Raw genomic sequence first — 21,300 nt, forward strand, 5'->3', positions numbered from 1 at the left:
TGAACAAAATAAAAGGACAAACCACACAATGGGAGAACATATTCGACAATACATCTGATAAGGAGTTAATAACCAAAATTTATAAAGAACTTGTAAAACTCCACACCAAGAAGATAAGCATCCAATCAAAAAATGGGCTAAAGAAATGAATAGGCACTTCTCCAAAGAGGACATACAGATGGCCAATAGGCAGATGAAAAAGTGCCCAACATCACTAATCATTAGAGAAGTGCGAATTAAAACCACAATGAGATATCACCTCACACCAGTCAGAATGGTGCTCATCAACAAAACAACACAGAATAAGTGCTGGCGAGGATGTGGAGAAAAGGGAACCCTCCTGCACCGCTGGTGGGAATGCAGACTGGTGCAGCCTCTATGGAAAACAGTATGGAGATTCCTCAAGAAATTAAAAATCAGACTGCCTTTTGACTCAGCTATCCCACTTTTTGGAATATGTTTCAAGAACACCACATCAATGATTCAAAGAAGAAATGCACTCCCATGTTTATCGCAGCATTACTTATAATAGTGAAGATCTGGAAACAGCCCAAGTGTCCCATCAGTGGACGAGTGGATTAAAAAGCTGTGGTACGCCTGACCAGGCGGTGGCGCAGTGGATGGAGCGTCGGACTGGGATGCGGAAGTACCCAGGTTCGAGACTCCGAGGTCGCGCGCGGGCTCATCTGGCTTGAGCAAAGAGCTCGCCAGCTTGGACCCAAGGTCGCTGGCTCCAGCAGGGGGTTACTCGGTCTGCTGAAGGCCCACGGTCAAGGCACATGTGAGAAAGCAATCAATGAACAACTAAGAAGTCGCAACGCGCAACGAGAAACTGATGATTGATGCTTCTCATCTCTCTCTGTTCCTGTCTGTCTGTCCCTGTCTATCTCTGCCTCTGTAAAAAAAAAAAAAAAAAAAAAAAAAAGCTGTGGTACATATACAGAATGGAATACATGGAATACTCTGAGACCATGAAAAAGAAGGAAATCTTACCTTTTGCAACAACATAGATGGACCTGGAAACGATTATGTTGAGTGAAATAAGGTAGGCAGAGAAAGAAAAATATCATATGACCTCACTTATTTGAGGAATCCAATGAACAATATGAACTGAGAAATGGAATAGAGACAGAAGCAGGATCAAAGGGTCTGGAGGGAAAGCAGACAGAGGGAAAGGGGATGATAGGAAGGGATCAGAAAAAGGAAAGAGATTGGTGAAATTATATACACATAACACAATGTTATAGGGAGCAGAAAAGCAAATCCCGGAGGGAAAGGGGGAGGGCATTGCGGGGAGGGGGGAAAGGGGAACATGGGGGTGAGGGGATTCATTCAGGGGGACACTAGAATCTATGTAAACACATTAAATTAAAATTTAAATTTAAAAAAATCCATGGACTTCAAACAGGATAAACCCAGAGAAATGTATACCAAGATACACATAGTTTAATTTCTGAAAAAAAGAAGACAAAAAGAGCCTGACCTGTGGTGGCGCAGTGGATAAAGCGTCAACCTGGAAACGCTGAGGTTGCCGGTTTGAAACCCTGGGCTTGCCTGGTCAAGGCACATATGGGAGTTGATGCTTCCAGCTCATCCCACCCTTCTCTCTCTCTGTCTCTCCTCTCTCTCTGTCTCTCCTCTCTAAAATGAATAAATAAATAAATTTTTAAAAAAAGAAGAGAAAGAAATCTTGAAACCAACTGGAAATACCTTAGCTTACAGCAATTTAAATGACAGTAGATTTCTCATCTGAAATCTTGGCAGTTGGAAGGAAATGGCACAGTTAAAGAAGAGAACTCCCAACCTAGATTTCTATATACAGTGAAAGTTTCCTTCAGGAATGAAGGGGAAAATTTGAGAATTTGTCGTAGCAGACCTACACTAAAATATGGCTAAAAGAAGTTCTTTAAACAGAAATGCCAAAGAAGTAATCTTGGAACATCAGGGAGGGTAAAAGAACAATAGAGTAAAAATAGAGGTAAACACAATAGTCTTTTCTTTTGAGTTTTCTCAGTTGTTTGATAATTAACAAGAACTCTAACATTGATTTGATTTTCAGTACATATATATTGAATAGGAAATATTTAAGGCAGTTTATAAATGGGGGAATACAGAGGTAAAGGGGGGTCAGGTTTCTACATTTTGTTTGAAATGGTACATCCACTCTGGAAAATAACTCGGCAGTTTCTTTAAAAACTGAATATACATTAATCATACAACCCAGCAGCAGTTCTACTCCTGGGCATCTGCCCCAGAGAAATGAAAACAACTGTTCATGCAAAGTTTGTACACAAATATTCATAGTAGCTTTATTTGTCATAACCCCAAACTGGAAACAACCAAAATTTCCTACATGGTTAAATAAGTGAGTACATCCACACTATGGAATGCTACTCAGGGTTAAAAACGAACCAGCTGTTCGTACATGGGACAACTTGGATGACTCTCAAGGGCATTATTCTGACTGCAAAAAAAAAAACCCTCAAAAGGTCTTATATAATATGCTATTTGTGTAACATTCTAAAAATGACTGATTTCTAAAGAAAGAGAACAATGTAGTGGTTGCCTGCAGTTAGGGAGGGTAGCGGGGAGAGGAGGGTGTGAACACGAAGGGACACCGGAGGGAGTGCTTGGCGGTGCTGTAACAGTTCTCTGTCCTGTGCTGGTACACGAATCTGCACATATGCTGAGCCACCATAGAACTACACACCACACTGTGCCAACGTAAATACCCAGGTTTGGGCTTGAGCTGTACTTACGTAAGATTGGGGCAAATGGGCCACCCTGTCCACAAGTCCTGTCTGAACTATCTTTGCAACTTCTGTGAATAAATATTTCAAAACAAATCTATTTGAAAGGAACGAATTGTTGAGATACCCAACAAAGTTAAATTTTCTTTCACTTAGAGTGCATTTTGTTAAGTACACTCTGCTCAGTGGAAAAAGTTCTATTCTAAAGACACCATACAGACGTATCATCCCATTTATGACGGCATGCAGGAAAGGGGACACTAGTGCAGAGTCTGCACCAGTGGTTGACTAGGATTAGGGGGTAGGGACTGTCTACAAAGGGGCAGCACAAGAGGATTTGGGGGCACAGTGCAACAGTCTGTATCTGGGTGCTGCTGGTGGTTATTCAACTGTATGCATTTGTCAAAACTTATAAAACTGTAAAAGAGTGAATTTTACTATATGTAAATTTTAGAAACCAGAAAGGAAACTGTAGTAGTCAAACAAATATATTTTCTAAGAGCTTACCTTTTGATGACCGATAATTTCCCAGAAAATTCTAAGAAATACGTGTTTTCTTTTCCACCAGGTGATGCTATGAGTGAAGAAGACATGCTTCAGGCGGCTGTGACCATGTCTTTAGAAACTGTTCAAAACAATTTCACAACAGAAGAAAAAAAATAATCCTTTTTACAAATCTCTAAAATATTCATACTTTCTAACATTATCCTGTATGATCGAAGCAGAGGGTCCATTGTGGTAATGTGTCAAAGAGAACAAGGTTCACCAGAGAAAAGAAACTTTTAGGTGGTTTGCAGACAAAAAGATAGGAAAGCAGAAAAATGCATCAGTGGTAGGACTAAATAAAGATCTTTCAAATGCTAGCCAAAGAGGCACTCAGCAATTAAATACACTTAAAATAGTTTTCTCAATGTCCCTTTTTCATTTTTCAGTGTGCAATATCTAACGTGTTTAAAATTAGGGCGTTTTTCTTGGATCCGCAGACCAGCTAATAAGCTCTTACCACAGAACCTTTTCCATACTTTTTTCTTCTCCCTGCTGCGTAGGTAACTTGCTTCACTTTCACCGCCTGATAGTTGCTTCTGTGTCTCATTGACTAAACTTTCAGGACAGTGTCTCTTCTCTATGTCAATAATAGTAACGGTTCCAGAAGGATACGTGTTCTCCCTCCATCTGTGTGTTATGCACCTGTTTTCTCATCCTGTTGTCTCTGAGCACAATTTCTCTGTACTTGGTTTGTATTTTTTCTACAACACTTTTAAAAGATGGTCATTTTTCTTGCTATAAAGTTTCTTGAGATGGTAATGTTTGCTTTTTAAGCCCTCCAAGATGGGATCATTATTTCATGATTCTCGTGCATTCCTAAACTCTGAAATCATCTCTGCACAAGTATTTAAGAATAAATGAGCACTTTCAAAGTATGTGAGCACATCCTTTGCCAGATGCTCTGTGCCTGGCGTCTCAGTTACGTCAGAACTCTGCAGCTTTGTTGGGCTCCTCCCTCCAGCACCTTGTTATTTCCTCTTTTCCATTTGAGAAAAGCAGAAGCATAATATGCAAGCAAGTTTCCTCCTGTTGGAAGACAGCATATAATACCCACCATGAATGTATGACAGACAAAATTTGGCCTTTAGTTGTAGTAGCAGATTCATTGTATAGTATTTTTTCTCTTGTGATGGGAGCTATCTGTTCTGTGTCCAGCTGAGTCATGGAGTGTAGATGCCTGCTTCTGCTGGACATCTAGTAGGTATCGCTTGCCAGAGATGATGATCTGGAACATGAAAATAATTTACTAACAAAAGGATATTTAAATTTATACTGTGATTTAACATTTGCATCATGTTTAAATGGCTTAAGAATTATAGAAGTCACACACTACTGGTTGGGTCTGTAAATAAGAAAGCCTTTAGTTTTGATAAACATTCTTGAATTGGGAAGCACAGAGAGTTTCTTGCCAGGTCAGTGCAGTGGCGAGATTTAGGTGGAAATTCATCATGTCTCTCAGAAGTGGGTGTTCTAGATTCTGTTATTTACTCCACACCCTTCATTCTCCATCCCCTTTGGAAGTGCTTTTGAATGTTGACTGTTCATAAGATAAAACTTATGAAGAAATTTCAGCCGATGACTTAGAAAATTAAATTATGATATGTTGCCATACTGGTGTGTGGCTGCACACATTTTATCAGGGAAATTGTTTTGATTTAAGATTTCTCAGTAAAAAGAGATGAGAATGCCTTTTATTTATGATTATGATATAGATTTTTCTTGGAAAGAGATTTTTTTAGTCATTATTTTGTGCCAAATGAAGTTTTCTGAAGTTTCCCTTACATAAAATTAGACAGTTTTACTTTAAAATCTAGTTTTCTTCCGAGAACTGAAAATGTTTTAGAAGAATTATAAAACTTTAGAACTGCAAGGGACGTTTAGAGTTTCGTACTACTATCTCAAGACTTACAAACCAAAACGTGTTTGGCCTTGACCTTTTCTCATTGAAAAGTTCCATAAAACTCTTCATACATTTGAATTGATGAGCTACCTAACACAAAAGTGAGGGAAAACACATACGTTTTAACCTTGGAGTTTCTAAAGCTCTTTTATATTACACACCCTTGGTAAAGCCTTTAAGAAAATAAGGCACGTTGACGTTGACCTTCATTTGTTAGGGATTTTTTTAAAGCAAAGCTGAGCACACACTGGATACATTTGAATGTGTTTATTTAGTTTGTTGTGATGTAGTATTCTGCAGGTGGCTCCAGAATCACAAGTGCACTGCCATCTTGTTTGGATTGGTTAAATTTACTTGAACATTGAAATTCCATTGATGGACCAGTATGAAAAGATGCCAGTGCTCATAACCACAGTATCAGAAAATTTAAAAGTTGCACAAAGCTATAGTTCAAGCATCAGGAACTGTTACTTACTATACACCACCTGCAAGAAAGTCAGGAACAATGAAATTTACAGTAACTGTCCTGATAACAACTTTATATTAAGATTTCCATTCTGTTTTACCAATTGGGAACACCTTAATGTTTAATATTTAAACTATTGGTATCACTTTTCTAATGTATAATTTGTATTGCCAGGGCAAAATACATACTGCGGCAGTGCTAGAGTTTCAAGAAAAGTTTAAACAAGCTTTGGAAACGCCACTTTTATATTTTGAGATGTCATGGATTTAATAAGTAGTTATTTATGTTTCTGAAATTCAGAATATTTAACCTCTAATCTAAAACCATCAATATACATTTTTACCATAATGAACTTACCAATATTTCAGTACTGTAAATGAAACGGTTGCTGTAGGTAAACTACATTTCAACTGTTAAAATCTTGGCCAAATGATTTATAATTCACAGAATAAGGAGGTGCTTTTTTTTCTTTAAAACTTGATTTTTCTTAATTAAGACTTTATTCATGCCAAAGTTAATGAGGAAAAAAGTCAATTGATTTGAGAGTCATTGTAGGCAAAACTACCAATAGTCTATAATGTTTCATGAAATATTAAGTTCAATGAAGTAAATTTTATTCCAGTCAGAGCCTAAATCACATTTTTTAAGTAATTAAAATAATTTTTTTATTGATTTGAGAGAGAGAGAGAGAGAAAGATTGATTTGTTGTTACACTTTTTAATGCATTCATTGGTTGATTCTCATTATGTGCCCTGACCAGGGATTGAACATGCAACCTTGGCGTATTGGGTCGATGCTTTAATCAACTGAACTACCCAGCCAGGGTACTAAATCACACTTTTAATGTCTGTATGTTTGATAGTATATTTAAATAGTATCATGCTAGTGCCAAGGTTTACAAAATGTCTTAAAATTGGCCCATTGGACCTGTGCAAATTTTAAAATGAGTTGATTCTGTTGACTCTGTACATAAGTAAAATATAATAGTTGAAAAATCTTCAGCTGAAAAATCTTGATGTTTTAAATTCTTAAGAATATTCAATAATATTTATGGCTTCCTATTAAAAAAACTTGACCTGCAGTTAGAGAGGCCTATGACCACTACTTTCGGAATAAATTGTTATATCAGGGCCCTAATAAGTATAGAGATGTTATGAATGTGATCTTATTTAACCCTTGAGTAGTACGAACGTTCATGTGTGTCCTTGTGCCTCCTGACCATCCAGAGAATGATTGATTTAGATTAAAAATGTGTAAAGAAATGTTAAAAAAAAAAGCTAATGTATGTTCATGTTTTCATAAATTGGTTATCAAACAAACATGATTTTTAGTTAATAAAACTGGAACTGGAACTAATTTCATTTTTTGAAAAAAACTCCTGGGGGTCAGCAAGCATGAAAAAAAACTCACTACTCACAGGGTTAAGGAAAACCAGATTGATCGACTAATCATCTCAATAGTGTAGATAATTTTTCATATTTTCAAATAAAAACTTCCCTTCATTCCTGGCTCCTTTACAACCAGCACCTTTTGCTGAAGAAGTGGACTGGCTTGTGTTGTTCTTTAAAGTCTTATTCATAACAAAAATATTTTCCGTTCTGCTTTCATGAATGAAAAGATTATTGACATGATTGGTTAATTCCTGAATTTTTTTTTAACTTGAAGAAAACCTTTGATGTTTTGTTTTTTTTTACAAAATAATATGGCATTTTAAGAATTAATGCTAGTAACATCACTTCTAAATTTATAGTAATTGGCATGCTAATGAACAAGGTGTCAATATTTTCAGACTGTGGACTCACAGACGAGGAATAGGGATCAATAGTGAGATATATGTGGAAATTCCTGATGTATGATATTTAGGAAGCACTTCGGTTGTCTCTTGCATAGTTGAAAGGTGAATGTTTCCGGGAATTTTGTTTAATGCTTTTTTTTCTTTAAAGAGGAACGTACATTTGAATGTGATTATCTAATTTCTTCAACACTGGATTACTAAGAATAACTTAAAAATTACTCTTCTGTATAAACTATTTTGAAATTCATGTACAAAAACTATCTGAAATAAAAAGCATTGTCTTTTGGCCATGACACAAGCGCACTGTGACAATGTGACAGTGCCATTTGCTCAGGACTCAACTCTGCAGCCCTTCTGTGTGTCCCCCTCTCTGGATTATTTTGCTGTTATCACACACACAGGCCTTCCTGTCTGGTCCTTAGAAATGCCGGGCTTCCAAAGCACTGTTGAACACTGAGAAGTCTGTTGTTAATGTGGATGTTCGATAAGTTGTATTTTAAATATCAAAGATTATTAAATAAAGATGATGTTTCCTTTTTTATTTTCGATTTTGTGTTTACTGTTCATTCATAGCCTTGCCATTCAAAGTTTGGTTGGAGGACCAACAGCATCTGCACCAGCAGTTTCAGGCCACCCCTCGACTTACTGAGAACCTGTGTGTTTAATAAGACCCCAAGGAGATTCGCGAGCAGCCAGGGAAGCATTGTTTTATTGTTGTTGTTTTTGTTTTGTTTTCAGCATTGTTTTCTGGACGACTGTGGTGATGGAAGCAGGCCCGAGGAGCCACTGATCCTGTTTCAGCTAACTGCTGCGGAAGGGCCTTGTTTCTCCAGCCTCTGATCTTTTCTAAGAAGCTAAGAATCCCACATTTTTATTTGAAACTAAGTTTTAAAATGTTTGCTCAATTATTCTTTTTTTTGTATTTTTCTGAAGCTAGAAATGGGGAGAGACAGTCAGACTCCCGCATGTGCCCGACCGGGATCCACCCGGCACGCCCACCAGGGGGCGATGCTCTGCCCCTCTGGGGCATCGCTCTGTTGCGACCAGAGCCACTCTAGCGCCTGGGGCAGAGGCCAAGGAGCCATCCCCAGCACCCGGGCCATCTTTGCTCCAATGGAGCCTCAGCTGCGGGAGGGGAAGATAGAGAGGAAGGAGAGGGGGATGGGTGGAGAAGCAGATGGGCGCTTCTCCTGTGTGCCCTGGCCGGGAATCGAACCTGGGACCTCTGCATGCCAGGCCGATGCTCTACCACTGAGCCAACCGGCCAGGGCCTGCTCAATTATTTTTTATCTCTTAGGGCTAAACTATATTAGTAACAATTTTTGTATACTAATATAGATATTAGTAACAATGTTTTTCTTATTTTATTCAACTTGGGACACCAGAATCCAACTGTAATAATTGAACTCTATCTAGCTGGACTGATTGAGGATTATAGAGTCCTCAAATTTGAAAATGAAGTTTGTCCATTTTAGCCTCAGTTAAGGATGAGCACATACTGAAACAAAATTTTCAAATTGATGATATGATATTTTTACTGCAACTTAATAGCTTGGTGTTTAAAACAACCTATTCATCGAATTCAGATGCCACCTGGGGACCTTGTGAAATATGTTGATTTGAAGGCCTATTTCGTATGTTTTCTAAAATCATCTTTTAAAAAGGGAATTTGGGGGTCCGTTCCCTGAAGATTTGCATGTTTGTGACCGTTTTAACCATTTTGTATGGGTGTCATCAAATGTTCAACATTCATTTTATAAGTAATTTGGGTCCAGCTGACCTCAGCCTGTCCCTTTGACATTTCCTTTACCCACTGGTCCTAGCAGGCCTCCTTACAGAGCTTCAGGTTAACCAGGCCCTTGCCCACCTGCAGGCCTAACACTCTCCTTGCCTCTTCCCTTTGCCCTTTTGAGATTCCTGCTCCTACAGTTCACTTGCCAGCCCTGCTATAAGGACTTTTTGAGCTGGACTATCAGCTTTGGTGCCCTGTTCTCTCTCAAGATTGTTCCAGTTCTCCTTGTGTCTGAAACCCCAGCCACACTGTCTCACGGGCTGCTAGAGAGACAATTTCTATGTCATTTATTTGAAACATCTGAGCATGTGCCTTGTGCCAGGTATGGTTCAGGAAGCTCAGAAACAGAGCCATGACTGAGATAGCCTGCTCTCATGGGACTTGTATTCTGGCTGGCTGTTGGGTAGCAGGAACATTTCAATAAATGTGACTTCCTTAACATCTTAAGAACTATGCTTGTTCTGTGAGACAGGAAGACAAAGAGGATGCTGTGTTCGAATGCGACTGGGAGGGAGGGCTGCTTCAGACGGGGTTCACGGAAGGCCTCGGTAGAAGGGACATTCAAACACACCTGACAATGAGAGCCATCATAAGCAAAGGTGTGGTGCCACCACACCTGCCTGAGGAAACAGCAAGCATGATGGCTCTGAGGAGGGCTGAGGCTGAAGAAGCTAGCAGGTAGTGAACAAAAGATGACATTGGGATGTAGGCAAAATCTTACCATGTAAGGTTTTTTTAATAAATAGAAGTAAGTCTGGATTGTACTTATATTTTATTATACCAAGCAGTCTGGCTCCGCTTTCTAAAATATTCACAAGCCCCCCTCCCCACCTTTTTTTATCTCTTTTAAAGGCCCATTAACTACATTCCATTGTCCACCTTAAGTAACCCAAAAAACTGGCAGAATGTTTAACACCAAAGATATTGTTTAACCTATCTCAGATTAGAATTTTAGTCAAGACTCCCCCTACCCACTTGTGCGTTTTGTTTTTCTTCCTGTTAATTCTATGCAGTTATTTTCATCACCATCAGACAACCACAGTTCAGTTTTGACACCTTATTTTGGTGGTTAATCCACATTGTCAACTATAGTGCTTAGTATCTGGATCTCTCCCAGCTACACCCTTCTTGTCTCTCTCAGCCACTTCTAGTCCAGAACGTCACCTTATCACGTAAAAGCACATGCACTCGCAGCTGTTCGCCTGGCCTTTAGCCTCTCTGTTTTTTGAGTCCAGCCCTTCCAAAGCTGCTTAGCCTCACCACTCCAATCAACTTGAAGCAAACCCTCATTACTGTCAACAAGTTATTTCAGGCAATGTTGTGTGCAAATGTCGGAAAAGATAATGCCAAATTATTCTTTGCCTAAATGAGTGTATGCCTGGACAATCCAAGGAAATAAACTAAAATGCTATTGAACTAACAAGGGAGGTCATTTTACAAATGAGAAAGGGACGCATAGGGAGGTTAAGTAGCCTACTCAAGGTCATGCAAGCTAATAAGTGAAAGATCCAGGCAGTTAACACCAGAGTCTGCACTTCCACCCCATGGGCAAACGTTGAATAAACAGTTCCAAAACAAGATGCAAGTGCTCTTTTAAAATCTTTCCGATTTCAGGGAGTGTCTATTGCCCGGTGCTATCAGATTCCAGCCACTGGAGGCATTGTCATGTTCCATTCACAATAGTAGCTCCTCCTGTGAATAAACTCAGAGAAAAACGCCAGTATATTTAGTGCTATGCCTAAAAGACCTGCAGACCTGTCCTTTTCTTATCAAAGCAAAAAATGTAGTGGTCTCTCTGGCCAGCTAATGTGCATCATGGTACCATTGCAGCAATCGTTTGTAAGTCACGTGGATTTTCTTCCTTTAGAGAGGAAAGCAAGCAAGGCGGAACACTCTGGTGTGTGCAATTTGTGTAACAGCAAGTGCCACCAACCCACAGTCAGGCAAGATAGTAAGAGGCTAGAAAAGTTCCTTGGCAAGTGGAATGAGGAAAACTGAGAGGAGATAAACAAGGCCAAGCAATTAATAGCCTGCTAATCAATCGCAAGATCTTATCTTCCCTAGCAAATAGTTTATACCTCTTCTCCCCAGACAGGGAGTAGCTTAAATCACCCTGGTCAGGGATACAGATAAGAGAGACTGAGTTGGTGCCATTAGAGCCCGCCAAACCCCAGAACAGACGAAGTCAGGAGAATAAATAGCAACAACAAAACACCCCAATTAGAGCCAGACAAATCCAAGGTAAAAGTAAAGCAGTAAAGCTGTCCTGAAAATGATCCCAAACTTGCCCATATGACCATTTTGATGCATTAGTACATTAAAGAACACACCTGTGGTGACGTCACGGAAATGGCGCCGTGAGCAGCGCGTCCGACAGCTCTCCCCTAAATCACAACAAATTTATCAACTAGAAACAGAAAAATTTATCCTCGGAGCATTCCGGAGTTCCACACAAACTGATAGCGAAAGGACTGTTATCACTTGAATCTGAGAGACGAGGGTGTGGAGGAATCTACCACAGGGACGTTCTTTCAAACCGCAAGGAAGTGCGCCTGTGGTGAGTCAGCCCATATACTTGGGAACCGCGAGCAGCCGCGCGCGCCCGGTCCGGTTAAGCACCGCTGACGTTCCCAGCGGCCCGCACACTGCGAGTGGGGGTCACCGACCACCGGTGCCCGGAGCGCCCCATTCGCACGCGTGCCTTGGGCATTCCACGCGCCCAGGGCGCCCTGCTGGCCCGCACACCCAGGGGGCTCCATTATCCTACGCCTGGTGCGGTCCAGCCGCCAGCGGCGGGGCGAGCGGGAGAGGCTTGGGAGATTCTCTCCGTGGGCGGGGCACCTCACCCAGCCATTCAAGCTAACAATCAAGCGTTGGGGGAGGGGCGCGTGCAGGCAGCCTAAAATACCTTCGGAAGCACAGCTGCGACCCAATCACTGAAATTAGCTTAACCCCTGAAATCTGCGCACCCTCGGTTCTAATTGATAAGATCTCTCTCAGTTCAGTGATCCAAGACAAGAGGCGTGATATTTTTTAGTGCCTCTCGCTAAAGGGGCGGGGGCAACTTCTGATTGATAGAGCCTCCATATTCAGGGATAAACGCTAACAAGAAGGACTTGGCAGATAATAAGGTCTATACTACACTAGTCGTAAGCAGAGACTAGTGCCTCTTCTTCCCTGCAAAAACAGGCTACAAAGTGTGGAAAGCCTGGGTTGAGAGGTCCAACTAAATGATAGGCGCTGAACAGTCACCTTGACAACAATTGACTCCCACCCCCGCCTGATTACACTGGAGGCCCTGTCAGAGCCTTTCCCAAAGCCTTGCACTGAGTGGGGATAGAGTGGGGATTTCCCAGCTCTTTGAGCCTCTTACTCCCCAGGCAGAAGCAGTTACAGCCTTATAGCTGGATCACCAGGCTGCTAATTCAGAAAGGGGGGACTAGGAGAGAGAATCCAGGAAAGCAAACTCTCTCATCGTTGGACCCTGCAAACGCCAACAAGCCTTTACTTCCAGCAAGACTAAAGCCAATTATATGACATTGCTATAGAATCCCATCAACTGCAAATCCCTAACTAAGAGTGACACAGGGGCAGAGCCTGGGGTACAGAGTCACCGACCAGGAAGAGGGAGAGAAAAGAAAAAGGAAGAAGTTAACCTCTCAAAATCAAGAAAAACCCACAGACTTTACAACTTGATCCACTAATTTTTTTTTGTTGTTGTTGTTGTTTGTTTCTTCTATCTTTTTGCCTTTATTTCCTCCACCTCGGTCCTTCTATTCTCTGCCCATCTTATGCTTCCCCTTTCTTGAAATACACTACCCATGAGTGTTGCATTTTATTTTTCTTCTTCATCCTCACCCTCCTTTAAGGTTATACTCCAAAACACTTAACTCTCACACTCTCCTCTTTTGTTTTTTTTTTTTTTGTTTCTTTATTTTGTTTTTTTCTCTTCCTATTTTATTTCTTCCTTCGTTTTTCTCTTTTTCTTATTTTTTCCTTTCTATACGTTTTTTCTTTCTCATTTTACTTTCCTCCCATATAATCCTCAATCACGAACAAATTAGTTAATTTGAGACTCAAGGCTTTTTTTTGGCTTTATTTCACTTTTTTGCTTTTGTTTTTGTTTTTTTTTCTTGTTTGTTTATTTTTGTGGCATTTTGGGTCCTCCCAACCCAAGGTCTCCATTGTATTTAGTCTTCGCTCCACTTAATACAACAGATTTTTACTTATTATTTTTATTTTTTCTTCTTTATTATTCTCTTTTGGTCCTTTTTTCTGGTTCCCTCTTATCCCTCTCATTATATCTCTTAGTTGACCATCACTTACAAGCAAATCATCTTATGCTTGTCTAAGATTTTCTTCCTTTTTTTTTTTTTTTTTTGCATTTAGTAGGTCCCTACTCCCTTTTTTTTTTTTTTTTTTTTTTCTGAAGCTGGAAACGGGGAGAGACAGTCAGACAGACTCCCGCATGCGCCCGACCGGGATTCACCCGGCACGCCCACCAGGGGCGACGCTCTGCCCACCAGGGGGCGATGCTCTGCCCATCCTGGGCATCGCCATATTGCGACCAGAGCCACTCTAGCGCCTGAGGGAGAGGCCACAGAGCCATCCCCAGCACCCGGGCCATCTTTGCTCCAATGGAGCCTTGGCTGCGGGAGGGGAAGAGAGAGACAGAGAGGAAAGCGCGGCGGAGGGGTGGAGAAGCAAATGGGCGCTTCTCCTGTGTGCCCTGGCCGGGAATCGAACCCGGGTCCTCCGCACGCTAGGCCAACGCTCTACTGCTGAGCCAACCGGCCAGGGCCCTACTCCCTTTTTTTTTGCCCCTTGAACTCTTCACCCCAAATCAGGCCCTCCATTATAGGCACGATATTTCCCTGAGGAGGGGAGAGGAGGGAAAGAGAAGAGAGAAAAAAAAGGGGGAAATAATAAATTATTACTGTTTTTTTTGTGGGGTGTTTTACCTTTTTTTTTTTTTTTTTTTACTTTTTACTCTTTATTAATTCTAATTAGTGCTATCAATAAGACCACCCTCAGATGCCGATAAGAACGAGGAAATCGAATATTATGGATACAAAAGAAAGAGAGGTAACACAAATAGATGTGGAAAAATCTATGGAGAAAAGACTTAATATATTGGAAGCCTTGGAGCTAAATGACAGAGAATTTAAAATAGAAATCTTAAAAATACTCAGAGATATACAAGAAAACACAGAAAGGCAATATAGGGAGATCAGAAAACAACTCAATGAACACAAAGAATATATTACCAAGGAAATTGAAACTATAAAAACAAATCAAACAGAAATGAAAAACTCAATTCACGAGCTGAAAAACGAGGTAACAAGCTTAGCTAACAGAACAGCCCAGATTGAAGATAGGATTAGTGAAATAGAAGACAAACAACTTGAGGCACAACAGAGAGAAGAAGAAAGAGACTCAAAAATAATAAAAAACGAGAAAGCCCTACAGGAATTGTCTGACTCCATCAGAAAGAATAACATAAGAATAATAGGTATATCAGAGGGAGAAGAGAAAGAAAATGGAATGGAGAATATACTCAAACAAATAATAGACGAGAACTTCCCAAGCCTGTGGAAGGAACTAAAGCCTCAAATTCAAGAAGCAAACAGAACACCAAGTTTTCTTAACCCCAACAAACCCACTCCAAGGCACATCATAATAAAGATGACACAAACCAATGACAAAGAAAAAATTCTCAAGGCAGCCAGGGAAAAGAAGAGTACAACATATAAAGGAAGGCCTATTAGATTATCATCAGATTTCTCAGCAGAAACTCTACAAGCTAGAAGAGAGTGGACCCCAATATTTAAAGCCCTGAAAGAGAAGAACTTTCAGCCAAGAATACTATACCCATCAAAGCTATCCTTCAAGTATGAAGGAGATATAAAAACATTCACAAATACAGAAAAGATGAGAGAATTTATCAACAGAAAGCCCCCACTCCAGGAAATACTAAAGGGGGTTTTCCAACCAGATTCAAAGAACAAAAGAAAACAACACCACAAGTAACAGCTCCACCAAGAACACAATAAAACCAAACTTACTGTGACAACAAAGGAAAAAAAGGGGGGAGAGGATGGAGATTAACAGTAGCAAAGGATGATGAAGTGCAGAAATACTTATAAGATAGGGTACTACAATGAATATGGTAGGTACCCTTTTCATTACTTAATGGTAACCACCCTTAAAAAAACCACCACAAAAACACTTGACTTAAAAAAGGTAGCAACAGAGGAAAGAAGTATGGAACACAAACAAACAAAAACAAATGATAGAAAAACAAAAGAGAAGAATCAAACTAGATACAAAACTAACAGAAAGCAATTTATAAAATGGCAGTAGGGAACCCACAAGTGTCAATAATTACACTAAATGTAAATGGATTAAACTTACCAATAAAAAGACACAGAGTAGCAGAATGGATTAAAAAAGAAAATCCAACTATATGCTGCCTACAAGAAACACATCTAAGCAACAAGGATAAAAACAAATTCAAAGTGAAAGGCTGGAAAACAATACTCCAAGCAAACAACACCCAAAAAAAAGCAGGCGTAGCAATACTCATATCTAATAATGCTGACTACAAGACAGAAAAAGTACTCAGAGACAAAAATGGTCATTTCATAATGATTAAGGGGAAGTTGAATCAAGAAGACATAACAATCCTTAATATATATGCACCAAACCAAGGAGCACCAAAATATATAAGACAGCTACTTATTGACCTTAAAACAAAAACTAACAAAAATACAATCATACTTGGAGACCTCAATACACCGCTGATGGCTCTAGATCGGTCATCCAAACAGAGAATCAATAAAGATATAGTGGCCTTAAATGAAATACTAGAACACCTGGATATGATAGACATCTACAGGACACTTCATCCCAAAGCGACAGAGTATACATTTTTCTCTAGTATACATGGAACATTCTCAAGAATTGACCATATGTTGGGCCACAAAGACAATATCAGCAAATTTAGAAAAATTGAAATTGTACCAAGCATATTTTCTGATCATAAAGCCTTGAAACTAGAATTCAACTGCAAAAAAGAGGGGGAAAAACCCACAAAAATGTGGAAACTAAACAACATACTTCTAAAAAATGAATGGGTCAAAGAAGAAATAAGCGCAGAAATCAAAAGATATATACAGACAAATGAAAATGAAAATACGACATATCAGAATCTCTGGGATGCAGCAAAAGCAGTAATAAGAGGAAAGTTCATATCACTTCAGGCCTATATGAACAAACAAGAGAGAGCCGAAGTAAACCACTTAACTTCACACCTTAAGGAACTAGAAAAAGAAGAACAAAGACAACCTAAAACCAGCCGAAGAAAGGAGATAATAAAAATCAGAGCAGAAATAAATGAAATAGAGAACAGAAAAACTATAGAAAAAATCAATAAAACAAGGAGCTGGTTCTTTGAAAAGATCAACAAAATTGACAAACCCTTGGCAAGACTCACCAAGGAAAAAAGACACAGGACTCAAATAAATAAAATCCAAAATGAAAGAGGAGAGATCACCACAGACATCATAGATATACAAAGAATTATTGTAGAATACTATGAAAAATTATATGCCACCAAATACAACAATCTAGAAGAAATGGATAAATTCCTAGAACAATACAACCTTCCTAGACTGAGTCATGAAGAAGCAGAAAGCCTAAACAGACCAATCAGCAGGGAGGAAATAGAAAAAACTATTAAAAATCTCCCCAAAAATAAAAGTCCAGGCCCAGACGGTTATACTAGTGAATTCTATCAAACATTCAAAGAAGACTTGGTTCCTATTCTACTCAAAGTCTTCCAAAAAATTGAAGAAGAAGCAATACTTCCAAACACATTTTATGAGGCCAACATAACCCCCATACCAAAACCTGGCAAGGATGGCACAAAGAAAGAAAACTACAGACCAATATCTCTAATGAATACAGACGCTAAAATACTAAACAAAATACTGGCAAACCGAGTACAACAACATATTAAAAAAATAATACATCATGATCAAGTGGGATTCATCCCAGAATCTCAAGGATGGTTCATCATACGCAAAACGGTTAACGTAATACACCATATCAACAAAACAAAGAACAAAAACCACATGATCTTATCAATAGATGCAGAAAAGGCTTTTGATAAAATACAACACAATTTTATGTTTAAGACTCTCAACAAAATGGGTATAGAAGGAAAATATCTCAACATGATAAAGGCCATATATGATAAACCTTCAGCCAACATCCTATTAAACGGCATAAAACTGAGGACTTTCTACCTTAAATCAGGAACAAGACAGGGTTGTCCACTCTCTCCACTCTTATTCAACGTGGTGCTAGAAGTTCTGGCCAGAGCAATCAGACAAGACAAAGAAATAAAAGGCATCCATATCGGAAAAGAAGAAGTAAAGCTATCACTTTTTGCTGATGATATGATCCTATACATCGAAAACCCGAAGGACTCCACAAAAAGATTATTAGAAACAATAAACCAATACAGTAAGGTCGCAGGATACAAAATTAACATACAAAAGTCCATAGCCTTTCTATATGCCAACAATGAAATATTAGAAAACGAACTCAAAAAAATAATCCCCTTCACGATTGCAACAAAAAAAATAAAATACCTAGGAATAAACATAACAAAGAACGTAAAGGACCTATATAATGAAAATTACAAAGCATTGTTAAGGGAAATCGAAAAAGATACAATGAGATGGAAAAATATTCCTTGTTCTTGGATAGGAAGAATAAATATAATCAAAATGGCCATATTACCCAAAGCAATATACAAATTTAATGCAATTCCCATCAAAATCCCTATGAGATTTTTTAAAGAAATGGAACAAAAAATCATCAGATTTATATGGAACTATAAAAAACCCCGAATAGCCAAAACAATCCTAAGGAAAAAGAATGAAGCTGGGGGCATTACAATACCTGACTTTAAACTATATTATAGGGCCACGATAATCAAAACAGCATGGTATTGGCAGAAAAATAGACACTCAGACCAATGGAACAGAATAGAAAGCCCAGAAATAAAACCACATATATATGGTCAAATAATCTTTGATAAAGGGGCCAACAACACACAATGGAGAAAAGAAAGCCTCTTCAACAAATGGTGTTGGGAAAACTGGAAAGCCACATGCAAAAGAATGAAACTCGACTACAGCCTGTCCCCGTGTACTAAAATTAATTCAAAATGGATCAAAGACCTAAATATAAGACCTGAAACAATAAACTACATAGAAGAAGACATAGGTACTAAAATCATGGACCTGGGTTTTAAAGAACATTTTATGAACTTGACTCCAATGGCAAGAGAAGTGAAGGCAAAGATAAATGAATGGGACTACATCAGAATTAAAAGTTTTTGCTCAGCAAGAGAAACTGATATCAAAATAAACAGACAGCCAACTATATGGGAACTGATCTTTTCAAACGACAGCTCAGATAAGGGCCTAATATCCAAAATTTACAAAGAACTCATAAAACTCAACAACAAACAAACAAACAATCCAATAAAAAAATGGGAAGAGGACATGAACAGACACTTCTCCCAGGAAGAGATACAAATGGCCAACAGATATATGAAAAGATGCTCAGCTTCATTAGTTATTAGAGAAATGCAAATCAAAACTACAATGAGATACCACCTCACTCCTGTTAGATTAGCTATTATCAACAAGACGGGTAATAGCAAATGTTGGAGAGGCTGTGGAGAAAAAGGAACCCTCATTCACTGTTGGTGGGACTGTAAAGTAGTACAACCATTATGGAGGAAAGTATGGTGGTTCCTCAAAAAACTGCAAATAGAACTACCTTATGACCCAGCAATCCCTCTACTGGGTATATACCCCAAAACCTCAGAAACATTGATACGTGAAGACACATGTAGCCCCATGTTCATTGCAGCACTGTTCACAGTGGCCAAGACATGGAAACAACCAAAAAGCCCTTCAATAGAAGACTGGATAAAGAAGATGTGGCACATATACACTATGGAATACTACTCAGCCATAAGAAATGATGACATCAGATCATTTACAGCAAAATGGTGGGATCTTGATAACATTATAAGGAGTGAAATAAGTAAATCAGAAAAAAACAAGAACTACATGATTCCATACATTGGTGGAACATAAAAATGAGACTAAGAGACATGGACAAGAGTGTGGTGGTTACCAAGGGTGGGGGGGGAGGGAGGACATGGGAGGGAGGGAGGGAGAGAGTTAGGGGGAGGGGGAGGGGCACAGAGAACTAGATAGAGGGTGACGGAGGACAATCTGACTTTAGGTGAGGGGTTTGCAACATAATTTGATGACAAAATAACCTAGACATGTTTTCTTTGAATATATGTACCCTGATTTATTAATGTCATCCCATTACCATTAATAAAAATTTATTAAAAAAAAATAAAAAGAACACACCTGAAAAGCTGTTGAATATTCTGCTGAGACCCTCCCCTGAAAACTCCCCTGAAGCTCTTGCCTGAAAACAGGTAAGGACCCAGAAGACAAAGAACCCAGTGCACACCCTCCAGCATGCCCGGAGCCCCTTCTTCCCCCAGGCACGCACTTTTGCTTTCTTTCTCCTAAGCTCACAGAACAAGCCACAGGACTTGCAACCGGGTTATCAGTGGACAGCAGCACTCATCCCAAGCTAACCCCTTGCACCTGCTTCCAAGGGCCCTTCTTTTGCCTCTGAAACTTCCTTTCCTGAGTCCATGCAACCCAGCCTGGCTCAGTTCTGTTACTGTGACTTCCTTTCCTGAGTCTAGACAGCCCAGTCGAAGCTCACTCCTATTGCTGTGATCTTGCCTCTTTTTGTTTTTTTAAGTGAAAGGAGGAGAGATAAAGACAGACTCCTGCATGCGCCGGACAGGGATCCACCCGGCAATCCCCATCTGGAGCTGATACTCGAATCAACTGAGCTGTCCTCAGGTCCTGGGGCCAATGCTCAGGCCAACCAAGCTATCTTCAGTGCCTGGGGCTGATGCTCACACCAACTGAGTCACTGGCTTTGAGAGGGGGAGAGGAGCAGATGGTCACTTCTCATGTGTGCCCTGACCGGGGATGGAACCTTGGACATCTATATGCTGGGCTGATGCTCTATCTATTGAGACAACAGGCCAGGGGCACCTCTTCTTTTAATTTTTTTTTTACACTGAGAGACGCCAATCTGTTCTTCCATCCATTTGTGCACTCATTGATTGCTTCTTGTATGTGCCCTGACCAGTATAGAACCCACAACCTTTATTCAGAAGGTGCTCGAGCCAACTGAGCTACCTGGCCAGGGTTGCCTCTTCTGTCATAAGCCCTTCCTTTGTTTCACTGTCTCCGGATTTAATAAGCACTCTCAAAATCACCTGGTAGTGTATTGTGAAATTGTTCCTACTTGAAGTCAAGAGCACACATTCCAGAAGGTGCTGGGACAGACCCGCCTAGGTCATGGAGACAATAGGAGAGTTTATATTAGAACAAAGATTGCTGTTCTCTGCTGAGTTATTAGTAAAAAAGGCAGTCTGTGTTTTTAACTTCCTCGGTTAAGCTAGCTTCATGAATAAAGCTCTTTGTATATTAATAAGATGACCAACATTTTCACAATGAAAAGGACAAAAATAAATTGAAGAAAACAATATTGTAAATAAAAGAAACATTTTATTCATTGCAACAATAATACACTATAATACGATAAATGCATAATAAAAACATTTATAATATTTTATATTGTAATTATGCTTACATGCCTATTAGTTTTTAATATTTTAATTTTAAAAACTTTAAATTTAATTTTAAATTAGTATTTAATATTTTAATTTTAAGAAAAAAGCACTCATTTAGATACAAATACGTCACATCACACGCAATGGATCGACTGCATGGATCAAATATACGGACATTTACAGATTAGTCTTCCAATATCAAAAAGGAGGACATGTAGGAGGATACTTTTCCAGGGAGGACGGAACTTACAAAAGAGGGGCTGTCCTCCCTAAAGGAGGACGATTGGTCA

General features: G+C 39.4%; 1 protein-coding gene across 3 annotated transcripts in view; it reads left to right on the forward strand.

Annotated features, from left to right (window-relative positions):
- Positions 1–5,009, forward strand: part of ATXN3 (ataxin 3) — a 39,321-nt gene extending 34,312 nt beyond the window's left edge. For all 3 annotated transcript variants that reach the window (XM_066273845.1, XM_066273847.1, XM_066273846.1), the window contains one exon: positions 3,319–5,009. In XM_066273845.1, coding sequence (XP_066129942.1) covers positions 3,319–3,413 — 95 coding nt within the window. In that variant the 3' untranslated portion in view covers positions 3,414–5,009. The remainder of the gene's footprint in view (positions 1–3,318) is intronic.
- The last annotated feature ends 16,291 nt before the right edge of the window (positions 5,010–21,300 follow it).

The sequence above is a fragment of the Saccopteryx bilineata genome, chromosome 4, assembly GCF_036850765.1.
Source record: "Saccopteryx bilineata isolate mSacBil1 chromosome 4, mSacBil1_pri_phased_curated, whole genome shotgun sequence".
Taxonomy (NCBI): Eukaryota; Metazoa; Chordata; class Mammalia; order Chiroptera; family Emballonuridae; genus Saccopteryx; species Saccopteryx bilineata.